We start from the raw sequence: 21,715 nt of genomic DNA, 5'->3' as shown, positions 1-21,715 counted from the left end.
AGTTATCTGCTGTGCTTTGGTAGTCATTCTTGCTGGAATCGCATTTTGGTCACCGATACCAGTTTCGATGTGTACATCATCAATGAGGTCAGGTTTATTTGTTGCCATTAGATCCAACACATTTCCATCATGAGTGGCGTTCTGAATTGTCGCTAGTTTCCAGAGAAGACACTTAGACTAACATAACCGTAATTTTTGTAATTAATTGTTAGATTGTTGAAGACTCCACCGATGTTTACAGTATGACTGGGGAACTTGTGTAGAAGTGAACTGATGTTTTCTCCAAAGTGCACCGACCGAGGTGGCGCAGTGGTTAGCACAATAGACTGGCATTCGGGAGGACGACGGTTCAGACCCGCGATTTGCCTAAATCGCGTCAGGTAAAAGCCGAGATGGTTCCTTTGAAAGAGCACGGCCGACCTCCTTCCCCATCCGATAGGACCGATGACCTCGCTTTTTAGGCTCCTCCTCCGAATCAACCAACGGTCCCAAGTTCGAGTCTCGGTCCGGCACACAGTTTTAATCTGCCAGGAAGTTTCACATCAGCGCACACTCTACTGCAGAGTGAAAACTCATTCTGGAACCGTCTCTAAAGTTTACGGTTTCTTCCCTTTCCGTACGGATCCTATTTAATGCCAAATGTAGCAATGTGTGTGTGTGTGCGTGTGTGTGTGTGTGTGAGAGAGAGAGAGAGAGAGATAGAGAGAGAGAGAGAGAGAGAGAGAAGTCACACTTTTTTCCTCTGACAGTTTTCAATATATAATAGATAATGGGACTGAAGTGTTGTGTGCATTGTAACTTTGGATTTTAATTTTTTGACAGATTTCTTTGTGTCATCTCTTTGTGCATTCAGGAATATCTTTGTGCAATGTCAGTGGGTTGTTTGAGTCGGGTGCAGAGTGTGGGAAGGGGTTGATGCTGCTGTATGAATTATTGTTTATTTTTTAGTAAAGTGAGATATGACAGCTAGCAAAATGAGTGAGCGAAAATTTACGAGAGGCTTGAGGAAACCAGGGATGGCGGCACAGCTTCGCGAGACTGTTTCGCAGGCTGTTCGCGAAAGCACTGTTTTGGTAATGATCTCATTGTTTATAAACATACTATTGGTATAGAATATCGACCCTATAGGTTTATATGCAAGTGCGTGCCAAAGTTTATATTTTGTTTAATTATTCCTGCGTGTTGCGGCTATGTTATTTGCATTTAATATGGATAATGATAGACTGTAGCGGAGTTTTGTGTTGTTTGTATGTACGGTCATTGTCAGTGTTGTCAAACTCTCCTTTAAATGTTAACTAAGATGGTAAATAAATCAGATAATTGATCCCTAGAGAATAAACATTAGGTGCTGAATGTGTTAAATAAAAAGAAAAACAGTACCGGTAGATACTGACCCAACCATGAGCATAATACTAGCATTATTCTTTACAAATTTAGTTGACAGTGTGATGATGAATAAAACCTTTGTGGGTATTAATGTTAATCGTGTTTGGGTGATTTTTTCATTTCGACTTCCAAATATTACACTTTATTTACATTATACCGGTTCAAGGCTGTGCTCCAAACTGTACCATTAACAACGATAAACTGTCAACATTCCTACCTAATCACGGTAGGAAGGTGAGATTGTTATTGAAAGACCAACAAATGTTACCTTTAATATATTTTCCCCTGCGAAATGCACACGATACGGTAGTTGACATATTACAAGAGTCTTCTCCATTGCCGGCAATGTTAACATGCTTTCTGAAACAAATGATTACTTAACTGTGCACACTTTTAGTTGCAGGGATGGAAAAGGTAACATTCGAACTCTTAGGTCAATTTCTAAATTAAACCTCCTGCTCAAAACAATACCAATGAAAATGTAATTTTTGTTGGTAGTGGTTGGAACGTAAACGCCAAACTTATGTTTGAGGTACCATATTTCTCAGGGGGTGTATAATTGAGCACATTTTTCCGTTTCCTTAGGAACTGAACTAAAGATTGTTGCTTATAGTCAGAAATATTGTAGTATCTTACTGTATACTATGGTCTAATGTTATTGTTGTTAATCTACAACTAGATTGCCTAATGTCAAATGTCCATTACACAGTCTGCAAAAAGGATGATGTTGGTGAGTCTGACAATATTGAAATGAATTTGTAGTACAGTTATAGTAAATATAAGAGATTTGTTTTCAGAAGTGTGCTAAGTGTAGTCAAGTGAAGTAAGACTTGCTCAGTTTATCTTTTGGATGATTCCGTGTCAGATCAGCACGCGGTCTAAACCTCACCATCTCGGATTTTCTTGAAATTTGGCACAGGTTTTCTGTTGGCATAGCTTATAAAATTATTAAGTTTTACTGATACATGTCAACATATTCCATAAGTGGTTCCAAAAACAGGGAATGACAGGTAAAGAACTGCTGTAGAAGCTATCCTAATTGAGCTATGGACCTGGGATGAATACCATTTCACAGCATTTTTCATGCTATTTCCTGTGATATGGAATAATATATAGTAGGCTACTGTAAGAAAGTACATATTTTAAGATTTCCAAATTTAATCCATGAGTAGCTAATATACTTGTAAATCACAGGCAAAAATTTAAATTTGGGAGGGTCAACGGAGGAGTCCGCTCCCACTCATCTGTTTTGACCAGTGACTTAAGGGTCTTGTGAAGTGTGACATCATTACGGTACAGAGTTTAGTTTAAGAGCTGATTTTCTGTAATAAGCTTGTTACTTGTGAACTGGTATGAATGATTACTTATTGTTTAAGCCAAATATTTAGCAACAAGGTGTTACTGAAAGCTGTAAAGTGGCTTAAAGTCAACCATGAAAATGTATAAGTTACTGGCTAGTTTGTAACATGTGATTTTCTACTTTAACATTAAGTGTGTTTGAGGGTTTTGTCCTTCAAGATGGAAAATGACACATTGTCCCCAAGATGGAAACACACACATTGAGAACACAGTGGTGCAATCTGTTATGGAAAACAAGTCACTTTGTTAGCAACAGCAGAGAGCTCAGACATCATGGGAGCCTGAATTATATTTGCAAATAGTCAATGGTTCAAAAATCTGTGATAAATATCCGACGAAAATTACTGTGTTAAAAAATGCACAGTCCCTAACCGACAAAAATGTTGAACATTATCATTCTCACCCAGAAACATTCCTACACAGTGATACAGAATTTATAACTACTTCATAGGTTGTTCAGTTGCTTAATATGCCTCTTGAATAGTTGAGCAAAGAGAAAAATGAAATACAAGGAATATTGCGCATTGAAACTAAGAAAAAATTTCACAACTGTGGAACATAAACTTTTTATGCTTCTACTGAAAGTTTGTCATCAGAAAGTAATAGGGATGTTGAGAAATGTGAAGTTGTAAATAACGGGAGCATTAGAAAGATAATGTGCGAATTTAGTATGCCGAACTACATGGCTGGGCAGTCAAATAGAATTCTTAAAGACCTTTTGCTAGGTCCTGATTTAAAATCAGGGAAAAACTTCCCTATACAGACTGCGGGACTTGTCTCTACATTTTATGAATAATGTTGTTAATAGGAGAACACCAGGTATTAAAGACTGTGTGACATTTACTGGATCAGATGCAAGTAAATCAAAATTTTTGAAAAGACTCATATTGTGTAAATTTTGAAGCCACAAACAAAAATTTTAAAGGCAAGTTTTCCAGCATATAAATAGGTTTCTCTAAAATTTTCTGAATTGCGATCTAAACATGGTGCGTTAGCTGGCCAAAGTAGCACACACACAGTTTGTGAAACTAATGATTGAAAATATGAAATTGAAAACTGTGACAAAAGGTAAAGTTAAAAATTACAATCAATGCCTCGCAAAAGTGCTTTGTAACCCACTGTCTATCAATTGCAACATGGGGAAATGTGCTGGCTGTCCAGGTGGGACTGAGATAAGTAAAAAGCACGAGCCACTCATGGAATAAATTTGGAAATTTTAAAATATGTACTTTTTGAAAAGAATTAAATTAAAATTTTAAATTTTGTTTCAAAAATAATTTTCACATGTTAGCCTGTATATTATTGTGTACCATAAAAAGAAACATGAAAAATGTAGCAAAATGGCATTTACCCCAGGTCTAGCTCAATTAGGAAAGCTTCTAGTCATTCTAAAAGCTGCTATTCCCTGTGTTTGAGCCCATTTATGATAATTTTATAGCTCTATAATCCATAAATGAGTTGACATACCTCAGTAAAATTTCATGTTTTTCTGAGTCTGTACCAATAGTACAGCTGTGTCAAATTGCAAGAAAATATGAGATAGTGAGGTATAAAATGATCTTTTTCTGTGTTGATTTGACATGTAAATTACCCTGTCTCACCAAATTTATGAAACCATTAAAAAGATTGCAACCAAACTCTGCTTCTACATAGTTAATTGTTTGAGTTTTCTGCCGTTTAGTTAACTGCAGTGTTATTTCAGTATTAAAGAAAATTGTGTAGTGTACATATTTTCTCCTAAATTGTCTTTGTAAATAAGAATAAAAAATAAATAAATGAAGACAGAAAGAATGGTTTGTCATGCAACACAGAAAATGAAAGGAGCAACAGTAATTTTTGTTACTTTATGGTGACACATTATCAAATGGAAAGTTACAAACTATAAAATTTTTTTGGAAATTTGTGCTAAGAGCTTATGGGACCAAACTGCTCTGGTCATTGGTCCGTAAGCTTACATGCTACTGAATTTAAACTAACACACATCCTTGCCTGAGGGAGGACTCGAAGCTCCGATAGGAGAAGCCGCGTGAACTGTGACTAGGCGCCTCAGACCACATGGCTACCCCGCACGGCTATAAAACAAGATTTGGATTGTGAAGAAATGGTACTTGATCAAGAACAAAAACAGCTTCATATATTCCACATTATGCATACATAGTTATTTACTTTTGCCTTATCAGTGCATGTCAAGCTATTAAGATTCTGGAGGTGCTCCCAGTATTACATAGTGCAAATGAACACCGTCATCTCTTCCATTTGAGAACAACTTCCCCAATTTCTTAAAGACATTGGCTGTTCTTGTTAAGAGTCCTTCTTTCTTCTCTGACGCGGCTTGTTTTCTAATAGCTCATTTTTGAAAATGTAAAAAACAAATAAAATAAATAATTTCCTCTATAGTCATGCATTGAATTACAATACAGTTAAGTTGCTCACAAAGGATTGCAATCATATCTGTTACATTTTTAACTACAGGAGCTTTACACACACACACACACACACACACACACACACACACACACACACAGTAGAACATGTGTAACAGAGTTCATAATTGTGTGGGGATAACATGCCAAAACAGAAATTAAGGTGTATTTAAAAAACAAATATTTATTCAATTTGAGGTGGGGGAGTGGCTTATAGTTTTTTTATAATTTTAAACAAATCTAACTTCGTAGTAGTCGGTATCTTGTTCCAATGTTATATACCCTTTCACACTTCCATCCCATCACCAGCACTCCGCCCTCTCCAAAAACATATTTCATTCACAGGATCATGTAAAAGAAGAATGCTTGTACAGTTAATTTTGTGCATGCCTAATCTCTTTTGTTTCATAACCACAAGTTCTGTGCTGCACCAGCATAAGTGCAGGTGTATGGTCTTCAAATATTCTTAGAAGATGGGTAACTGAACTGTTACATTAAAAAAATATAAACAAACACACACCTTAAATTCTTCATTTGTGTGACCATGGTGTCCATAGTTGCTTTATAATTCCTGAGGGTATTTTTGTTCTGTTGTTGCAACTACAAAAATGCGTGATTTTTTTCACCAGGTGCGTTTCACTTTATTGAGGTAAAGCAAAACACGTGTGGTGGGGGAAAAAGAGAAAAAAAATTTTTTTTTTGTAGTTGCAACGACAGAACAAAAGTACTCTCAAGAAACACATACCACTGGATCAAAAAATACAGCTGCAGTTGGAGGAGAATAACACATCCCACTGGTAAAGAATTTGCCGATACCAAGACAAAATGCAATGGTGATATCATCTGATTATGAAGACATTCTCATTAGCATAGTATTAATGTGAATCACAGCAGAATGTAAGAAGAGTTGACAGGGTGGCTTCTGTAGCTTTCACATTAGAGATGGTATACTGGATTGTAGCAGTTACAGAAAATTATGAGAGCGCTCTGCTAGGTACTCCTGAAAATTTTTGATTTCTGTTCCCGAGTATGCATGGAGGGCACATACATGTTGCTGAGTATGGAGTACTCATAATAAACTACAGAAAGAATGAAGACCTTGACTGTGCCAAAACTAACCTTATTGCCATAACTAACTGTAGCCATGACTATAATGATAGAGACAAGGGAAAATTGAACTTTGGCTGTCATAGTCATAGGAGTTGTGGATTAGTGCAAAAGTGGATACTAAAAACAGTGATGGATGTAGCAAATGTTAAAAGTCTGGTTAATGGCAGAAAAGGAGATTTTCATTGAAGTGAATATAGTATTGCGGCAAGAATGTACTGAAACTGGAGTAAGGTGTCTGATGGAAACAGAAGAAGTAATTCACTCCCAAAAATCAGTCTCGTCAGAGAAAATTATTAGCCCTGACAGAGTACTCCAGAATGTCTGAAGAGTCTAGGTTGCTGAGGAAAATCATTTCTAGTGAAACATTGGATAGAGAGTATTGAAATATTGATATCCCGCACATGTGTCAGTTTAGGAGACCCTCAAATCCCCGAAGTGTGCTACCTTTATTAAGGATCATCAGTTCCTAAAAGTTAATGACTCTGATCATACCATTCATATTTTGAAGCCTGAAACAGATACAATCACTTATATCCTATCTCAGTGGTATCGAATTTTGTCGCTGCTGTGGCCAAGTCATCATCAGAACCTTGAGCTGTGACTCTCTCCATTTCTCTGATATTGACCTCTGGTAATCATGGAAGTAAATTGACCCTCGAGGGGGTAAAAGTCTAGAATAGGGCCAGTAGTGTACTTCTGTGTTCCATGGAGGAATGTTGTCGTTGCTTGCCATGATGCATTATGGCAATAAAAGGTGTGTCAGCTGTTTGTGGTACACAGGCAATGAGAGGGCAGCAGGCAGAAGACATTTTTCAAAGTATTTCATTCAAAAGAAAGGGTGAAACATTGCCATAAATGAAGATCATAAATTTAATTTCTCTTCCAGTTATTTAAACGGTGCCAGTATTTGTAAATCAAGAACAGTGTCGAAAAAGCAGTGAAATATTTCTCTTCTCTGTGTCACTACACAGTTGATCTGTGTGAGTAAGTGGACCAGCGTTTTTAAATTAGATCTTGGGAGAAAGTGCGTGGATAAATGTTTTTTGATTACATCATGGGAGGAGGTAAGTGGATCAATGTCTTAATTAAATCATGGGAGAAGGTAAGTGGATCAGTTTTTATTAATAGACTGAATGTGCAACTCTGTTATTAATAACATTGACCATCTACCTTCTCCCATGATTGAGTTAAAAAACATTGATCCCCTTGCCTCTGAACGGTGGCTTTTGCTGCACTTCTGGATTATTCCATCATCACAAACTTTTGACTCTTTAAGTGTCAGTTCACCACCACATTTGGTACATTTTGGTCTCTCTGCAGCTGATCCATGAGACATGAACCAACAACTGACATCACAATGCAAAACTAAATCCCTGAAATCAGTTCACTTTGTAGCATTCGCTACTGCGATAATGAAATGTATGTCTCAAAACTCAGTGAACAGCAAACAAGGCAATGGTTTCAAATTCGGCACTAGAAATACATTGCCTGGATTCTCGCTTTTCACTAGTTATGTCAAAAAATCATCCTGTTGGCTACACAGAACTGATGCATTGCTGACATATAAGCAGGAGTTAAGCACCACCGTGACTCTATGGCCCTGATTTAGGCTTTTGCCCATGAGGGAGATAAAACCTCACCTCCCTCTTTTCCTGAAAGGCAATTCTTAGCATCCGAGTTGGAACTAAAGTGATGAGTATTTCAATATATCACTTCTCCTTTCCAAATTTTCAAAACCTGCAACTTTGTAATATTTATCAAAGTTTAACTACTTTGCTTTGTCTTATTTCTTTAATTGCAGCAGTTTCATTTTTTAAATGAAACCCACATCAGTAGTGATGAAGTGTTTCCTTATTCTTCTACTTTCATTGAATAATGTAATTCTTCTTTTCCTAATATAGATGAACTTTTGTTGCAGTGATGTGAGCATAAAATTTCTGTTTGAACAGTAGCTATCTCATACTAACAAACAATTTTAACATTAATTCTTACCTCTTTCTTCATTAGCATTGTTGTCTTTCACATCCACAGAGTACATAGGTATGGAGTACTCTGGATCCACCTTTGGCCCTCCTATCGATATTGATAGTTCCATTCAACACCTTATGTGACATCGGTATTTATGCTGTTGAACTCCATTCAACACATTCTGCCCAAGGCATGCCTCAAACAAATACTAAAAATAGAAAACAAATATCTGATCATGTATAGTATACCATCTTCATATAAATAGCAGCTTTATGGACCAGTTTCATCCCATGTAATTACTATTGGAATTATAATAAAATTATTTGTATACATGCTTGCTCATTTATAGATGCCAGGGTACATAAATTTTTACACTTCTAATGCCTATGAGAAAATTCCTGAATTTAATTCTGAATTATGTATCCTCCCCCCCCCCCCCCCCCCCTCTCCCACCCTTGTATGGTTCCTGCAGCATCATCTCCCCCTCTAGTGTCTACTGATGCAGGGCCCTCTTTAGGGTCAAACTTCTCTCTGGAAATCCATAGGCCAGTGACATGATACTACTCAGTGACTGAAGAAACCATGGACTGCTGGCTCCTCTTCACTTCCTATGCTCACAGCGTATAAGCTCCCACAAGAGCCCTAACTCTAAAGAAGTTAAGGAGAAAATGAAGACGTTGTGAGAGAACGATACTCTGTTGACCCTGGAGGTGCCACGTCTCTCCAGACCATAAGACTCAGAACCAGTTTCGTCAATGTTATTCAATGCTCACTTGTGGCAGATGATGTTCCTGGGATCATTCAAGTCTAACAAGGTTGCTCTTAAAGCAGTAATTCAATGGAACTGCAAAGATATTGCTGTCACCTGCCAGAGCTGCATCACCTAATGTCTTCCTGTTCTGCGATTTGTGTTGCTCTTCTAGACACGCATTTCACTGATGACTATTCTCTAACCCTTTGAGGTTATTGTAACTTACAGAGAGTTTACTGGCTCAAAGAGAGTATCTAGAGGATTTTGTACGTTGGTTTACACAGATATCGTCAGTGAATGGATTCACTTCCATATCTCCCTGGAAGTGACAGTAGTGCGAGTGCAAATGACTCATTTAAATACCATTTGCAGTGTCTATTTACTGCCAGCATGGGCATTTATGTACCTTGAGATAGCTACCTTAATCCAATAACTCCTCCCCTACTTGGGGAATTAAAAACATAAGATCCCCTGTGCTGGAGTACCTTGTTGTCAACAGGAGGCCTCTTGCTTGACCAACTTCTATCTGATCTTAATGTGAGTCTTCTCAGTGACTGTACACCTACCCACTTTCATGGCACCTTTTTATTTACAGGTGTTAATCTTTTTCTCCAATCATGTAGCTTCACTACAGTGGTAGCTATGCCATGTCTTTGTGCCACTTCCCTATCACAGTGTGATGGACCAGGTGCCACATTCGACCCACTGAAGAACCTGCTGGCATCTGTATACATCTACCATCATCTTCGTTCCCTCTCAGTCAAATTGTATTGATGAGTTTGTCGGTGATGTCTTCACCGCAACCATCTGTTGCACTGGAATTGCTGCCCCCTTTCTGTGGGTTACCTCTACCAGCAGTCGGTACTATGTTGGACCAAATATACTGCAACAACTATTTAAGAATCAGAAAACCTATATCTCAAGTGACATCTTTCACAAACTGCCCTCATCACTTTTAAGTGACTGTGCAAAGTCTCACTACCCAATTAAAAACACTAAGACAGAATGGTGGGAGTGATATGTTCCTCCTTGGCAATTTATGCCTTTTTATCCCAGGTGTTGTGGACTAAGTTCTATAGTCTGTAGTCTGTTGATCTGTTGACAGGTGATTTGGGTGTTCTGCTTCATGGTGGGATTTCTTCTGATGCGTTGGTTTTTACTGCAGACCTCATGATGCCCTTTGTAACAGTGTTGGAATCCTCTTTTACCCATCTTTCTTCCAAATGCATGAAAGACAGTTTGAAGACTTCCACTATCCTTTTCTCCCTATAACCCTTAATTATCTAATTAACCTTTCACTGACTGGAAACTGCGTCAGGTTCAAGACTCACCTCATCATAGAACTCCAGTCCCCATTACATTTCAAAACTAGATGATCCAAACTCTAAGTGCTGCCCACATGCTTCTTATACTGTGTTCAACTCCATTTGAGTAGAAAGTGTTTTCCCTTCACAATGGGAAGATAGTGTCATTATTCTAATCCATAAGCCAGACAGAAACCCAAAGTACACACACAGCTACTTGCCAATTCACCTCACCCATTAGCCTCATCAATGTTCTCTGTAAACTATGGGAAAGGATGGTAAACCAAACATTCGAATTTTGGAGCCTTACATCCCCCTACCAGCCTCACTGAGTGTCAGGTTATTTGGGAAACAGCAAACCAACAGTCTTTCTCTGAATGTCAACAACTCATTGCAGTCATTTTTGACCTGCATAGGGTATACAACACAGCTTGACACCATCACATTTTACTAATCTTCCATGACTGGGGCTTTGGAGGCTCCTTATTGCTTTTTATTTTTAAGTTCTTCTCCCTCCTATTGTTTCAGGTTAGAGTAGGTGTGTTAATCTTTCTTATTGCCCTCAGTCAGCAAGTTATCTTCTTTGGACTAGTGGTTACACCCATGCTGTGTGTTGAGAACTTTTGCATCAGTAGCATTGTCTGAATATCAACTCCATGGAGCCATCCAAAAGGCTGCTGCTTGTACTCTTTCCCATGGCTTCCAATTTTCCTCCAAGAAATGTGGTTCATGCATTTCTGTTGTGCCACAAATCATCCTGACCCATACCTCAGCTTGGCTGCACAGTGCTTGGACATTGTAGCACAATCCCAATTTGGGGCTCCTCGATGATAAAAAAACGGACACTGTTGCACTACACTAAGGTGACAAAGGTCATTGGGGAGTGATGTGTACATATGCAGATGATGTTAGTGGTAGTGTTGTGTATGCAAGGTTTTAAAGGGCAGTGCATTGAAGGTGCTGTCATTTGTACTCAAGTGATTAATGTGAAAAAGTTTTTGACATTATTATGTTATGATGGGAATTAACTCACTTCGAATTGGAATGGTTGTTGAAGCTATGTGCAGGAGGCATTCCATTTCGGAACCATTATGGAATTCAATATTCCAAGATGTGGACTATCAAGAGTGTGCTGAGAATACTAAATTTTGGGTGTTATGTCTCACTGTGGACAATGCAGTGACTGATGGCCTTCAGTTTACAACTGAGAGCATAGAGTTGCCAGTGCTAACAGACAAGCAAAACTGTGTGAAATAACTGCAGAAAACAATGTGGAATATGTGTTGAATGTATCCATTAGAATGGTGTGGTGAAATTTGGCATTAATGGGCTGCAGCAGCAGATGACCAAAGTGAGTGCCTTTGCTAACAGCACGACATTGCCTGTAGCGCCTCCCTGTGGCTCATGACCATTTTGGTTGGACCATAGATCACTGGAAAACACTTGTCCTGCCCAGATTAGTCCTGACTTCATTTGATAGGAGCTGATGTTAGGGTTTGTAAGTAGCACAGACCCCCACGAAGCCATGGACCCAGGTCGTCAACAAGGCACTGTGCAAGCTGGTGGTGGCTCCATAATGGTATGGGCTGTGTTTACATGTAATGGACTGGGTCCTCTAGTCCGATTGAATCAATCAGTGACTGGAAATGGTTATGTTCGGCTACTTGGAGACCATTTGCAGCCTTTCATGGACTTCAGGTATTCAAACAACAATGTATTTCTTATGGATAACAATGCACCATGTCACCAGGCCACAAATGCTTGCAATTGCTTTGAAAAATGTTCCGGACAGTTTGAGTGAATGATTTAGCCACCCAGATTAGATTAGATTAATACTTGTTCCATAGATCATGAATACGACACTTCGTAATGATGTGGAAAGTGTCAGGTTATTAAAAGTTGTCTGTACAAGATATTACATTACACAAAATATTGCATGACACTAATGTTTAAATTTTTTCCCTCCCTTAATTTATATCTAAAAATTCAGCCAATGAGTAGAAGGAGTTATCGTCTACAAATTCTTTTAATTTATTTTTAAATTTTGGTTGGCTATATTTCAGGATTTTGATACTCTTTGGTGGGTGACCAAAGACTTTTGTGGCAGCATAATTTACCCCTTTCTGTGCCAAAGTCAGATTGGCCAACATGAATCCCACCAAACATTTATGAGATGTAGTCGGATGCACAAAATCTTGCACTGGAAACACTTTCCCAGTTTGGATAGCTATAGAGGGAGTGTATCTCTGCAGGGGACTTCCAATGACTTCTTGAGCCCATGCCATGTTAAGTTGCTGCACTATGCTAGGCAAAAGGACTCACATGGTAATGGGTGGTATCCCTTAACTTTTGTCACCTCAGTGTATATTTGTCAACTTAAGACATCTCTTGGGGTATGGATTACACTACTCTACTTCATATTTACCTGGCCCTGGTCTCATATAGACTGAATTGTGGATGCCAGCTTTAAGGCTCAGTGGAACATTCAGTTCTGAAATTGTTGAACTCAGTACATCATTGTGAAGTAAGACTGGCCACTGCCATCTTCCTTACTAGTCTGGTGGACACTATCCTCACAGAACAGGGACCTTACCTCTTCAGTTCCAGTGGTATCAACCCGTGCTTACTTACAGAATCACCATATGAAAATTTTCTTATTATCTGTTTTAGCAAATTAGGTCTTCCAGTTGGAATACACCTCAGTATCCTCTGCCGGGGCCTCCATGTACCTCCCTCACAGTGTGCTCCTCATGTGTATCCTTCACATTCTTCCTTTTTAGTATCCAGACCACAAATTTAACTCTGATTTGCGTCAATGACTTAAAGTGTCACTCATCTGCATGACCTGTTGGAGGATTTGTGTCAATGGCTTAAAGTTTCACTCATCTGCATGACCTGTTGGCATCTGTTTCTCTCAGACTTGTTGGTGTCTGTTCCTCTCAGTTCTTTGGGCATGTCAAGGTGCTATTGTAATTTACACTGACGACTCTGAAACTCTGGGTAGGGTGGGATATGTTTTTACATCTCCCTCAAGTCAAGAGTAATATTCATTGTTGAGAACAAGTAATGTTTAATGGTGGAACTGATAGCCATTGATGGGGCTCTACTTTTTATTAGTTTGTAGAAATTGTATGAGCAGTCTCAAGAGCATTGATTAATGTTACTCTTATTGGTCTGTGATATTCTCTGTTCATGATTTTCTTTCCAGTTTTGCTCATACTGCTGGCTTAATTGTCTATCTGTAGCTAATCTCCTATCAGAGAGAGCAAACTGGCCAACTGTTTCATTAAAGAAGTGATTACTTGCCCAACATTCACTTTGATGATCCTGAGCATTGAAGTGCAAGTACAGACAAGGCCTCTACTGACTTAAGTTAGAACAACATCTGGTAGGTTGTTGTCATCCCTAATAAACTCTGTGCTATCAAGGAGAGCACAACTGCCTGGCATTCTTCCACCTGTTCCTTTCGGAAGGGATGTACAGTCTTACGTCACCTCTGCATCATTCGTATCAGTTTAACCCATAGTTTTATATTATGTAATGAGCCAACCCCTTATTGTGCTCTCCTCTCCACACCAAGCATGGTCGTCTGGATTCTCTGCCTCTGGTGGATGATGTGCTGACAGTTGAGATAGTTGTTTCTTTGTTCCCTATGAAAGTAGTTTTTATTTTCAAATCTAACATTTTAAACTGCTTTTATGGTGGTTGAGATTGAGATGCCTCCTGCTGTGTGCTGGGCCTGGGGAATGCTGGTCATTTACCTTCTTGTCATCTGTTCTGGTCATTCCTCTTTTACTCTGTTTTATTGGGCCCCAATCACCTACCACCCTGATTATTCCTACCACTTTGTTTTGCTGTTGGATGTTCTACTGCTGTTCATTATGATATAAGCCTCTCCACTTTTGCTGTTATGAGCTCCTTTCCACTCAGGCAGAAGGAATTGTTTATTTCATTACTGCCATACCCTTGTGTCAGGTTGGTTGAAGTTTCAGATGTGGGGAAGATGTCTCTCACTGCAGATGAGCCCTGTGGGTCTCCTTTCTGCTCTCTGGCCTGTAGACACACACATTTTTATTTCTCATGCAATTATTTGTCATCTCTGAAATAAATATTGCTCTCAGTGCCTCGATTTCACCAATTCTACGCATTATCACACTTCAGTCAGATTTCTGGCAAATGTCACTAATTCCAGATGGAGTATCCCTTTAATGAGAGACTGGTGTCCACACTGTTTAGTCCCTTAACCAACAAACAACTGACCAACTAAAAGATCACAGTTATTACTATCTTGGTTCATTGAGCGAAAGCTGTCTCTGGGACAAAAGAAAAAGAAAAAGAAAAAACTTGCCACAAGAACAAAACCTCGTATGAAAAATTTGCTATGAGAATGAGTGCCAAGAGGCATAAGTATTAAACAGTTTCACAGGGTATCTGCAAGGAGAACACTGACAAGAAACAGAGTAAATGCTTATGTTTTACTCTTTTGTCTGTCAGTGACAGGGAAGATTAGCTACATCGTGAAGAGACATAACATGAAATCATTCTTCAGACTTCCAGCTTATTAGGGCTGTGAAAGATTATTTAGGTTTCGTAGCTAAAGGTGGACACTATTGCATCGAGCAGACTGTGTACACAATAGTGCAATCCTGGACTGAAAACAAGATGTCTGCAACTACACTATTCAGAGAATTGACAGGATCTGAAGTTGCTTGGAAATGCATCTAATGGCAGAAAGCTTGGTGTTCGGTTCAGGATGGTATTTCTTGCATACATTGTACTTCGGTTCCCATCAATACTTTGGTTTCCCACTGGGGAGTGTGTGCACCACGTCCATACACCCCGTTTGTCATTCACATTTATTAAAAATACATGAAATAAAGCCAGTCTGTTATCCTTAACTATACACAGCAAAAATACGACTTTGGTTAAATATTGGACACAAAAAATTATTAGTTGAGATTCAGATTTAATTCAGCGTAATTACAGAATTCTTAAATATATATGCATTCCAATTTTCTTTAAATGCTATTAGTCTGTGTGTCAGCATACACTATTTTATTTATTCCGCAGTCCATCTGAGATCGAAGATAAGAGTTATTCAAGTCACGGTTCTAATAAGAATCAAATTATAGCATATTACATATTTACTTTGTCTATGCATATGACCTTTGGCAAATTACGCATATGTGTTCTTACTACATGTTTGTTGTAACAGGTAATCATTGAACTGCATTTAAAAAGGTAACTTTCAAAATCATAGAAGATTTGCTGATTCAGAAGTGTTGTTCTCTGTGGAGGTTAATGTTAATTTGTTGTCTTGTGTGTGTTGATTCCACAGCACATTCACAGTTGCTCTTCTATCAACTCACAGCACATCGCAAAAGAGGACTGTGCATACCCATCATAACCAATTTCATCCTTCTTTTTTATGTCCCGTGCTTGGCCAAAAATGAAAGGGACAGAAGTGGGAGCTTCACACTGCCAAGTGGTTAGAAAAAATAGCATTTTTGTCATGCATAGTGAGGCATGAGGCATTAATGTTAGTGCAGTTTCCAGGGAGTGGTTGATGCAACAGTAAGAGAGGAGAATGGTAATCCAAGGGCCAAATGGTTGAATCCCTTTACAGATATCTTCTTTTTTTTACTTTCAGTTTTTATGTTACACTGCAAATAATCATAAATAATGCTCAGTATAATGTACACGTTAACACTTTCATGAAAGGCATGAAAAGTAAAGGCAAAGAAGAGTTTGAGACTGCATATAAATTTCCAGAAAGGGATTGTAAGTTGAACCAAGTGTTTCATATATAAAACTAAATACTTTTATTACTTTGCAATTGATGATTTACACATGCTGGGGTGGTATTCAGCATAAAACAGGAGAAGCAGTATTTTTCTCAGAATCTGGCACATCTTATAAATGTCTCATTTTAATTATTATATTGTTATTTTAAAGCTTCTATAAAAAAAACTTGCAAATGAGATGTTGTGCATCATTTCATCAAATATTGATGAGGATACTGATGTACAGTGGAATGTATTTTGGTGCAGTCATCTCGGAATGTGATTGCTTTTCCTTTCTTTGCGAGATAAGAACAGTTTGAAGCTTTTTGATCAAATGCTTTACCTGACAATAAAAATAGACATTGGAGGGTTGCATTGACAGGGTTTGGTTGGGGACAATTACTGTAAGGACACAGGGTATTTTTCCGGCTCATATTATGTAAAAATCAACACCTATTTTTTTCAGGCACTGTTTATAATGTATATGTTTTCCAGTTTTTTGTTAATATCAGGTAATGCAGCCCTTTTTTCTAAACAAATTAGAAGTACTTTGAATATTTTGAACTTCGTAGGTTTATTAAAAAAAATTACAAAGAAATTGATGCAATTTTTTTTCCCCCCCAAAATGCTTCCTCAGATTGAGGTACCATTTAATCCAATGTTATACATTTGAAGGAGACCACATTTTTACTAGATGTGCATGATATGATGTCTGAGGTACTAGACTTATTTAATTGCGCCTATTATGCACATTACAAGGATAAAAAAATTTCACATTGTACATTTTAATTTTTACAATTTTTTTTCCTAATAAAAATGTTGTATTTTTTATAATTTAGTTGATTCTGCAATATAGTTAGGTCTGCTACATAAGTATGGACTGTTAGAAGTTACAGAAAATAAATTAGATTAATGTTTTATAAACTTTAGGAAATATTTGTACCTGAATTCTGAAAAATACAACTTGCAGGAAATTGCGAATGAAGATATGAGTCCAATTAAACTGCACCTCAGAACATTCCTGAAGCATAGTCTTCATCCCGCAGCATTTCTTCATCTTCAAGCTTCCTCTTGGCATTCCTTTTAGCACTTATTGCTTTTTTGGTAACTTGAAGAGCGAATCTTTCAGCTTCATGCACCCATTGCCTGTCATATGCAAGCAATTGATCATCCATATTAGAGCCACATTTTATGCCTAAATTTCTCAGGACTTCCAACCTTCCTATCACTCCATCATTGAAACATATCACTGCATCTAGTACTCCAGTCTTTAATGTATTTAGTTCTACAAAAACATTCTTGGGTAATCTTTCCCATATACAATGGTTGAAACTTTCATTTGTATTCCGAGTGCCCTCATGAAGACATTTATTGATTTACTGAGCAAAACAGGGTCACTCAGGTCTCTAAAAATTCCCATCCACCAGTTTTGCTCATAAACGCATGCAGTGAAAGAATATAGGTTAGGTTTAATAGTTGGGATAGTCATAAAAATGTTTTGTTTCAACAAAACTTCCAAGTCTGAACTCACTCGTTTGGCTGTAATTTCTTCACAAGACACTGGCTTAAAATAATGGAAACTTATTGTACCCAGTATTGTTTGACCCATTTGAAATCTAGTTTCAAACACTGTTCTTTTCGTTTCAATTTCTTCTTCCTTTAGAAAAAAAAATATTTTTATGAAAAAACTTTCGCAAAAATTTTACTGTTGTTCAGCACTTATTATCTGCTTGCTTTGCCTGCTGCTTTGCAAGTTTTTTGGTAACAGTTCTCCTGACTGTGTCCCCGATCCCATCACATGTTTTACCATGACTCGTAGCATGAAATGACCAGCTTGCATTTAATTTAAAATTTTATAATGAAAACATAAATTTATCATGCTTTTGAAGTTTTTGTACTGAGCACTGCAACCATCTGTAAAATACTAGATTTGGTCAACATTAGGAAAGTTTTGTTTTATGAAAGCTATGGTTTTTTCTTGTACTGAATAAACAAATGGCACATCATGCTTTAGATCATTTGAAATGAAACACAGTGATGTTTCTTTTATGGTGGAATCTTCATTTTTAGAAAAAATCATTACTGAATGAACCGAGCAGCTGAAGTGGCCACAGTGGTAGGATTGCACATCATTTTGCAGAATGAAGTTACAGTTTTCTTCAAAATCCATAAGAACTAAAACCTCACTAAATGCCAAACTTTCTTTTCTCTGTTTCATGTAAGACTTTTGAGTTTTTGTGATGTAAGAATGTGGTACCAGAGACTCAATTTTATATATAGTAAAATCAGTAAACTCTGTGCAAGGCAGTAGCATTGTTTGTAGAGTCATTCTGCCATCACTTGAAACCCACTGCGAAAATTTAATGTCTTCATCTTCATCGTAGTCTTCTAGTATTCTTCTTAGATGTAACTGCAGTGATTCACTTGTTTTCAGGCACACACCACAGTGTCTTAACATACAGTCCCTGATTTATCACAAACCAATTTTTCCATCATAGTGTGTATTGATTCTTTATCATGCTGGTTCAGAGCGTTTGCTAAAAGCTCTATGTTTTGGTGGTACAAGCAAACACACACAGTGAGATCCAGGTGAACCAACAAGCACACACCATTTCCGCCTCAAGGAGCAAAATTTGGAAAATCCAATTTAAATATTTGGGTATTTTTCTGTAAACACAACAAATAGTTCCTCTAAGTTGCATAAAAGAATTCTTTTCTTCTTGTAAGTATTTTTTTTATACTAGCTTTGTCTTTAGCACCTGTAAACATGTAAAAAATTTATCATTCTCATAAAACAGTAGTACAGTGTCTATTACTTCTTGGGGAAGGGTTTTGCCATGTTTGGGTTCTGTTGAAACCAAAATACCTGTCCCATTTGCAAGCATTCTGGCTCGTAGCATTAAATATTCTGATATATTATATTTTTCCACTGCTTTTCTGCGAGACCAAGACTTTGGAGTGATTGTTGATATCTGTATTTTATCCCCGTTTGGTTAAGTTTGTCTTGAGTTATTCCTTTACAGCATACACTAAATGATAAAGATCTGCAGATTTTGTCTTCAATTCATTACCTTGAGCTGTACTGTCAGATTCACTTGAATTGTTGGATTCTTGTACTTTCAAAACAAATGAAAACTTTTTAAAATCTGGTCTTTTGCCTTTTTAAACTTATTTTTAGCATATTTTTCTTTGATTGGGTAGAAAATGACTGAAGTTTAAGTGGTGTCACATCCAACCCTAAAAGAGATTCATTCAACTTTTCTCTGTCTACTACTCTTTTTGCCTTGGTTAATTCACTCGCATTTGCTTCATCACTTTCAAGTAGAGCAATATCTTCGTGATCTAAAGTAGGTGTTGCTTCATTCAACAGTTTTCTGCATGTACTGCATCACAGCTTTCCTGGCACTAAACTAATGTTCTTATTTTGCTTTTTCCAGAGTAATTATCCTCAAATCTTTCTTCTTTGTTAAAGGTACAGAATGTTTCTTAAATGGATCACAATAGGATTTTTGGTTCTTTTCAAAATACTTTAAAAAATAACACAAATGATTAGAACAAATATCATCTGTTTCACTGTACTGCTTATTAATATGCCAAACTAAAATTTCTACTTCTTCTTTAGACAGCTTTTCTGAAATTAAATAAATGTCTTTGCTCTTTGTCAGTGAAGTATTTTCACATGAAAAATTTAGTAATAAATCTGCTGAACACTTAAAATAAGTTTCATTTTTACTTGAACTTGCTTTTATTTTCATTGTAATAAACACACACACACACACACACACACACACACACACACACACACACACACACACACACACACACACACAAAACAATAGTTTTAAAAATAAAATTATAAGTGTGTTTATATAACTGTTACTTAAAATGTCCCTAAGCACAAAACACTAGGCAGTTAACTTGAACAGAGCCAAATGCACACAGATAGACTTGCAGTACAGGCAGGCTGTGTGTGTGTGTGGGGGGGGTTCATGTCCTGACTTGAATTTCATGTCTTGACAGAATTCAGCAGACAGACTGCTGACTGGTGAATGTTTCATGTGCATACTTGCATAGTAGTACTGCCTTATCTGAACTTCAACACACTTCTTATGACTCCAAAAATGTTGTATGTTTCTTGACGTTAACTTCAGCTAAATAAAACAAAAAAGAAAAACACAATTACAAATACAGTAAAATTTTTGTCCCAATTTAAAAATACATAACAAAAATGTATGAAAAAATTACTGTATTAAGTAGCTGATCTACCAAATTATAATTTTAAAACCTTTTATTCTATATAACCTGTCCATAACCATTTTGAATCTTAAAACGACTGTTCTATACGTTTTGAATAGATAAAACTTGTTTTGACTTCAATGTAAGATAAAATTGTTACAACTCAGAAGCCTACTGATTTTTTTGCACCATTTGAAAGTTAATTGTATGCTGTTTTCAAGAATATGTGGTTGTATTGGGTTATTTGGAGAGAGATTTTAGCTATTCATAATTTTCTATGCCTATGTTACAGTTTTGAAATTAACAGTATTTTGAGTTTCAGTATAGTTTTTCAATATGATTGAACATTATAAATCGGAATTTTGTAGATGTACCAGTTTCAGTGTTTAATTTACAACAAAACGGTGAAAATTTCAAGTCTCTAGCTTCAAAACTAATGATTTTGCTTCAAATTCTGTAAAAGCATACACGGTTTAGTTACATCTTAATCGCCCTTGGAAATACAGTTAGCCTAAAATTTTAAACGGTGATAATTCAGAAACTATGTGATAGAATTGGATGAAACTTTGGATATTTTCTTATCTTTATGCATACATTTCACCTATAAATTTTGGAACAAATCCAAAAACCTTGGGTTTTATATATACTTTTGGATGGATGGTTTGGTCTGGAATGACCCTTGAATGAGATGCAAATTTCAACATAAGAGGCATTTTCAAGATGAAACCAAACGTAAGAGAAAATTCTGAGGCGTGATCCAGGTAAATCATTGTTCCAATTTATTATGAATCACATTACAGAATATATCAGGTATCTGTGCTCTTATCTATTGCCAACTGCACCATTCTGCATTGAGAACAGCATTAATCCCCCTCAGTAATGGACAACAGGATTCTGAATCAGTCGGTACAAAGGAACTGTTCCATTTGTGTCATAGACATACTTGAATAAGATAACAATCCTATTCTGTTTCTAATACATACCACAGTGGCTTGATGAAATTAACTCAGGCTATTTTGGAGGGGAGGATGGCCATGTTATTTCAACAACATTCACATAAAGTAAATCTCGGACATTTCCAGCCATGGAACAGGTGACCATTATCATCTTCAAAGATGCTAACCTCTGCTGAGAACAATGTTTATGACATTTAATGAAAATAGTTATCTAAAGTGGCCTCACATATATTACCAATTGCCTTTCCTTTCAGTGTGATCACATGACCTGCTGAAAACTGTAGTGTAACTGTATAAACCATTATACAACTTCTATCATACTTCACAGTTGGAAGGAGGCAGTCTGTACTGCACATTTCCCATGCAGTCCGCCTTGAGTAAACACATACTGTGTAAGGAATGGTGTAAAAATAGACACCACGAATCACGTAACATGTTT

The 21,715-nt window shown here is 37.1% G+C and overlaps 1 protein-coding gene across 2 annotated transcripts in view; it reads left to right on the top strand.

The window, feature by feature from the left end:
* Positions 1–836: 836 nt before the first annotated feature.
* LOC126273114 (dedicator of cytokinesis protein 9) overlaps positions 837–21,715 on the top strand; it is a 319,479-nt gene continuing 298,600 nt past the window's right edge. The window contains exons 1-2 of one of the 2 annotated variants that reach the window (XM_049976564.1): positions 883–1,073; positions 2,096–2,116. In XM_049976564.1, coding sequence (XP_049832521.1) covers positions 960–1,073; positions 2,096–2,116 — 135 coding nt within the window. In that variant the 5' untranslated portion in view covers positions 883–959. Of the gene's footprint in view, positions 1,074–2,095; positions 2,117–21,715 lie in introns of both variants that reach the window. The other variant, XM_049976565.1, reaches the window with a different exon arrangement.

This window comes from Schistocerca gregaria, chromosome 5 (assembly GCF_023897955.1).
Source record: "Schistocerca gregaria isolate iqSchGreg1 chromosome 5, iqSchGreg1.2, whole genome shotgun sequence".
NCBI classification, from domain to species: Eukaryota; Metazoa; Arthropoda; class Insecta; order Orthoptera; family Acrididae; genus Schistocerca; species Schistocerca gregaria.
The sequence above is the reverse complement of the archived record's forward strand: the minus strand, read 5'-3'. Positions and strand labels throughout refer to the sequence as shown.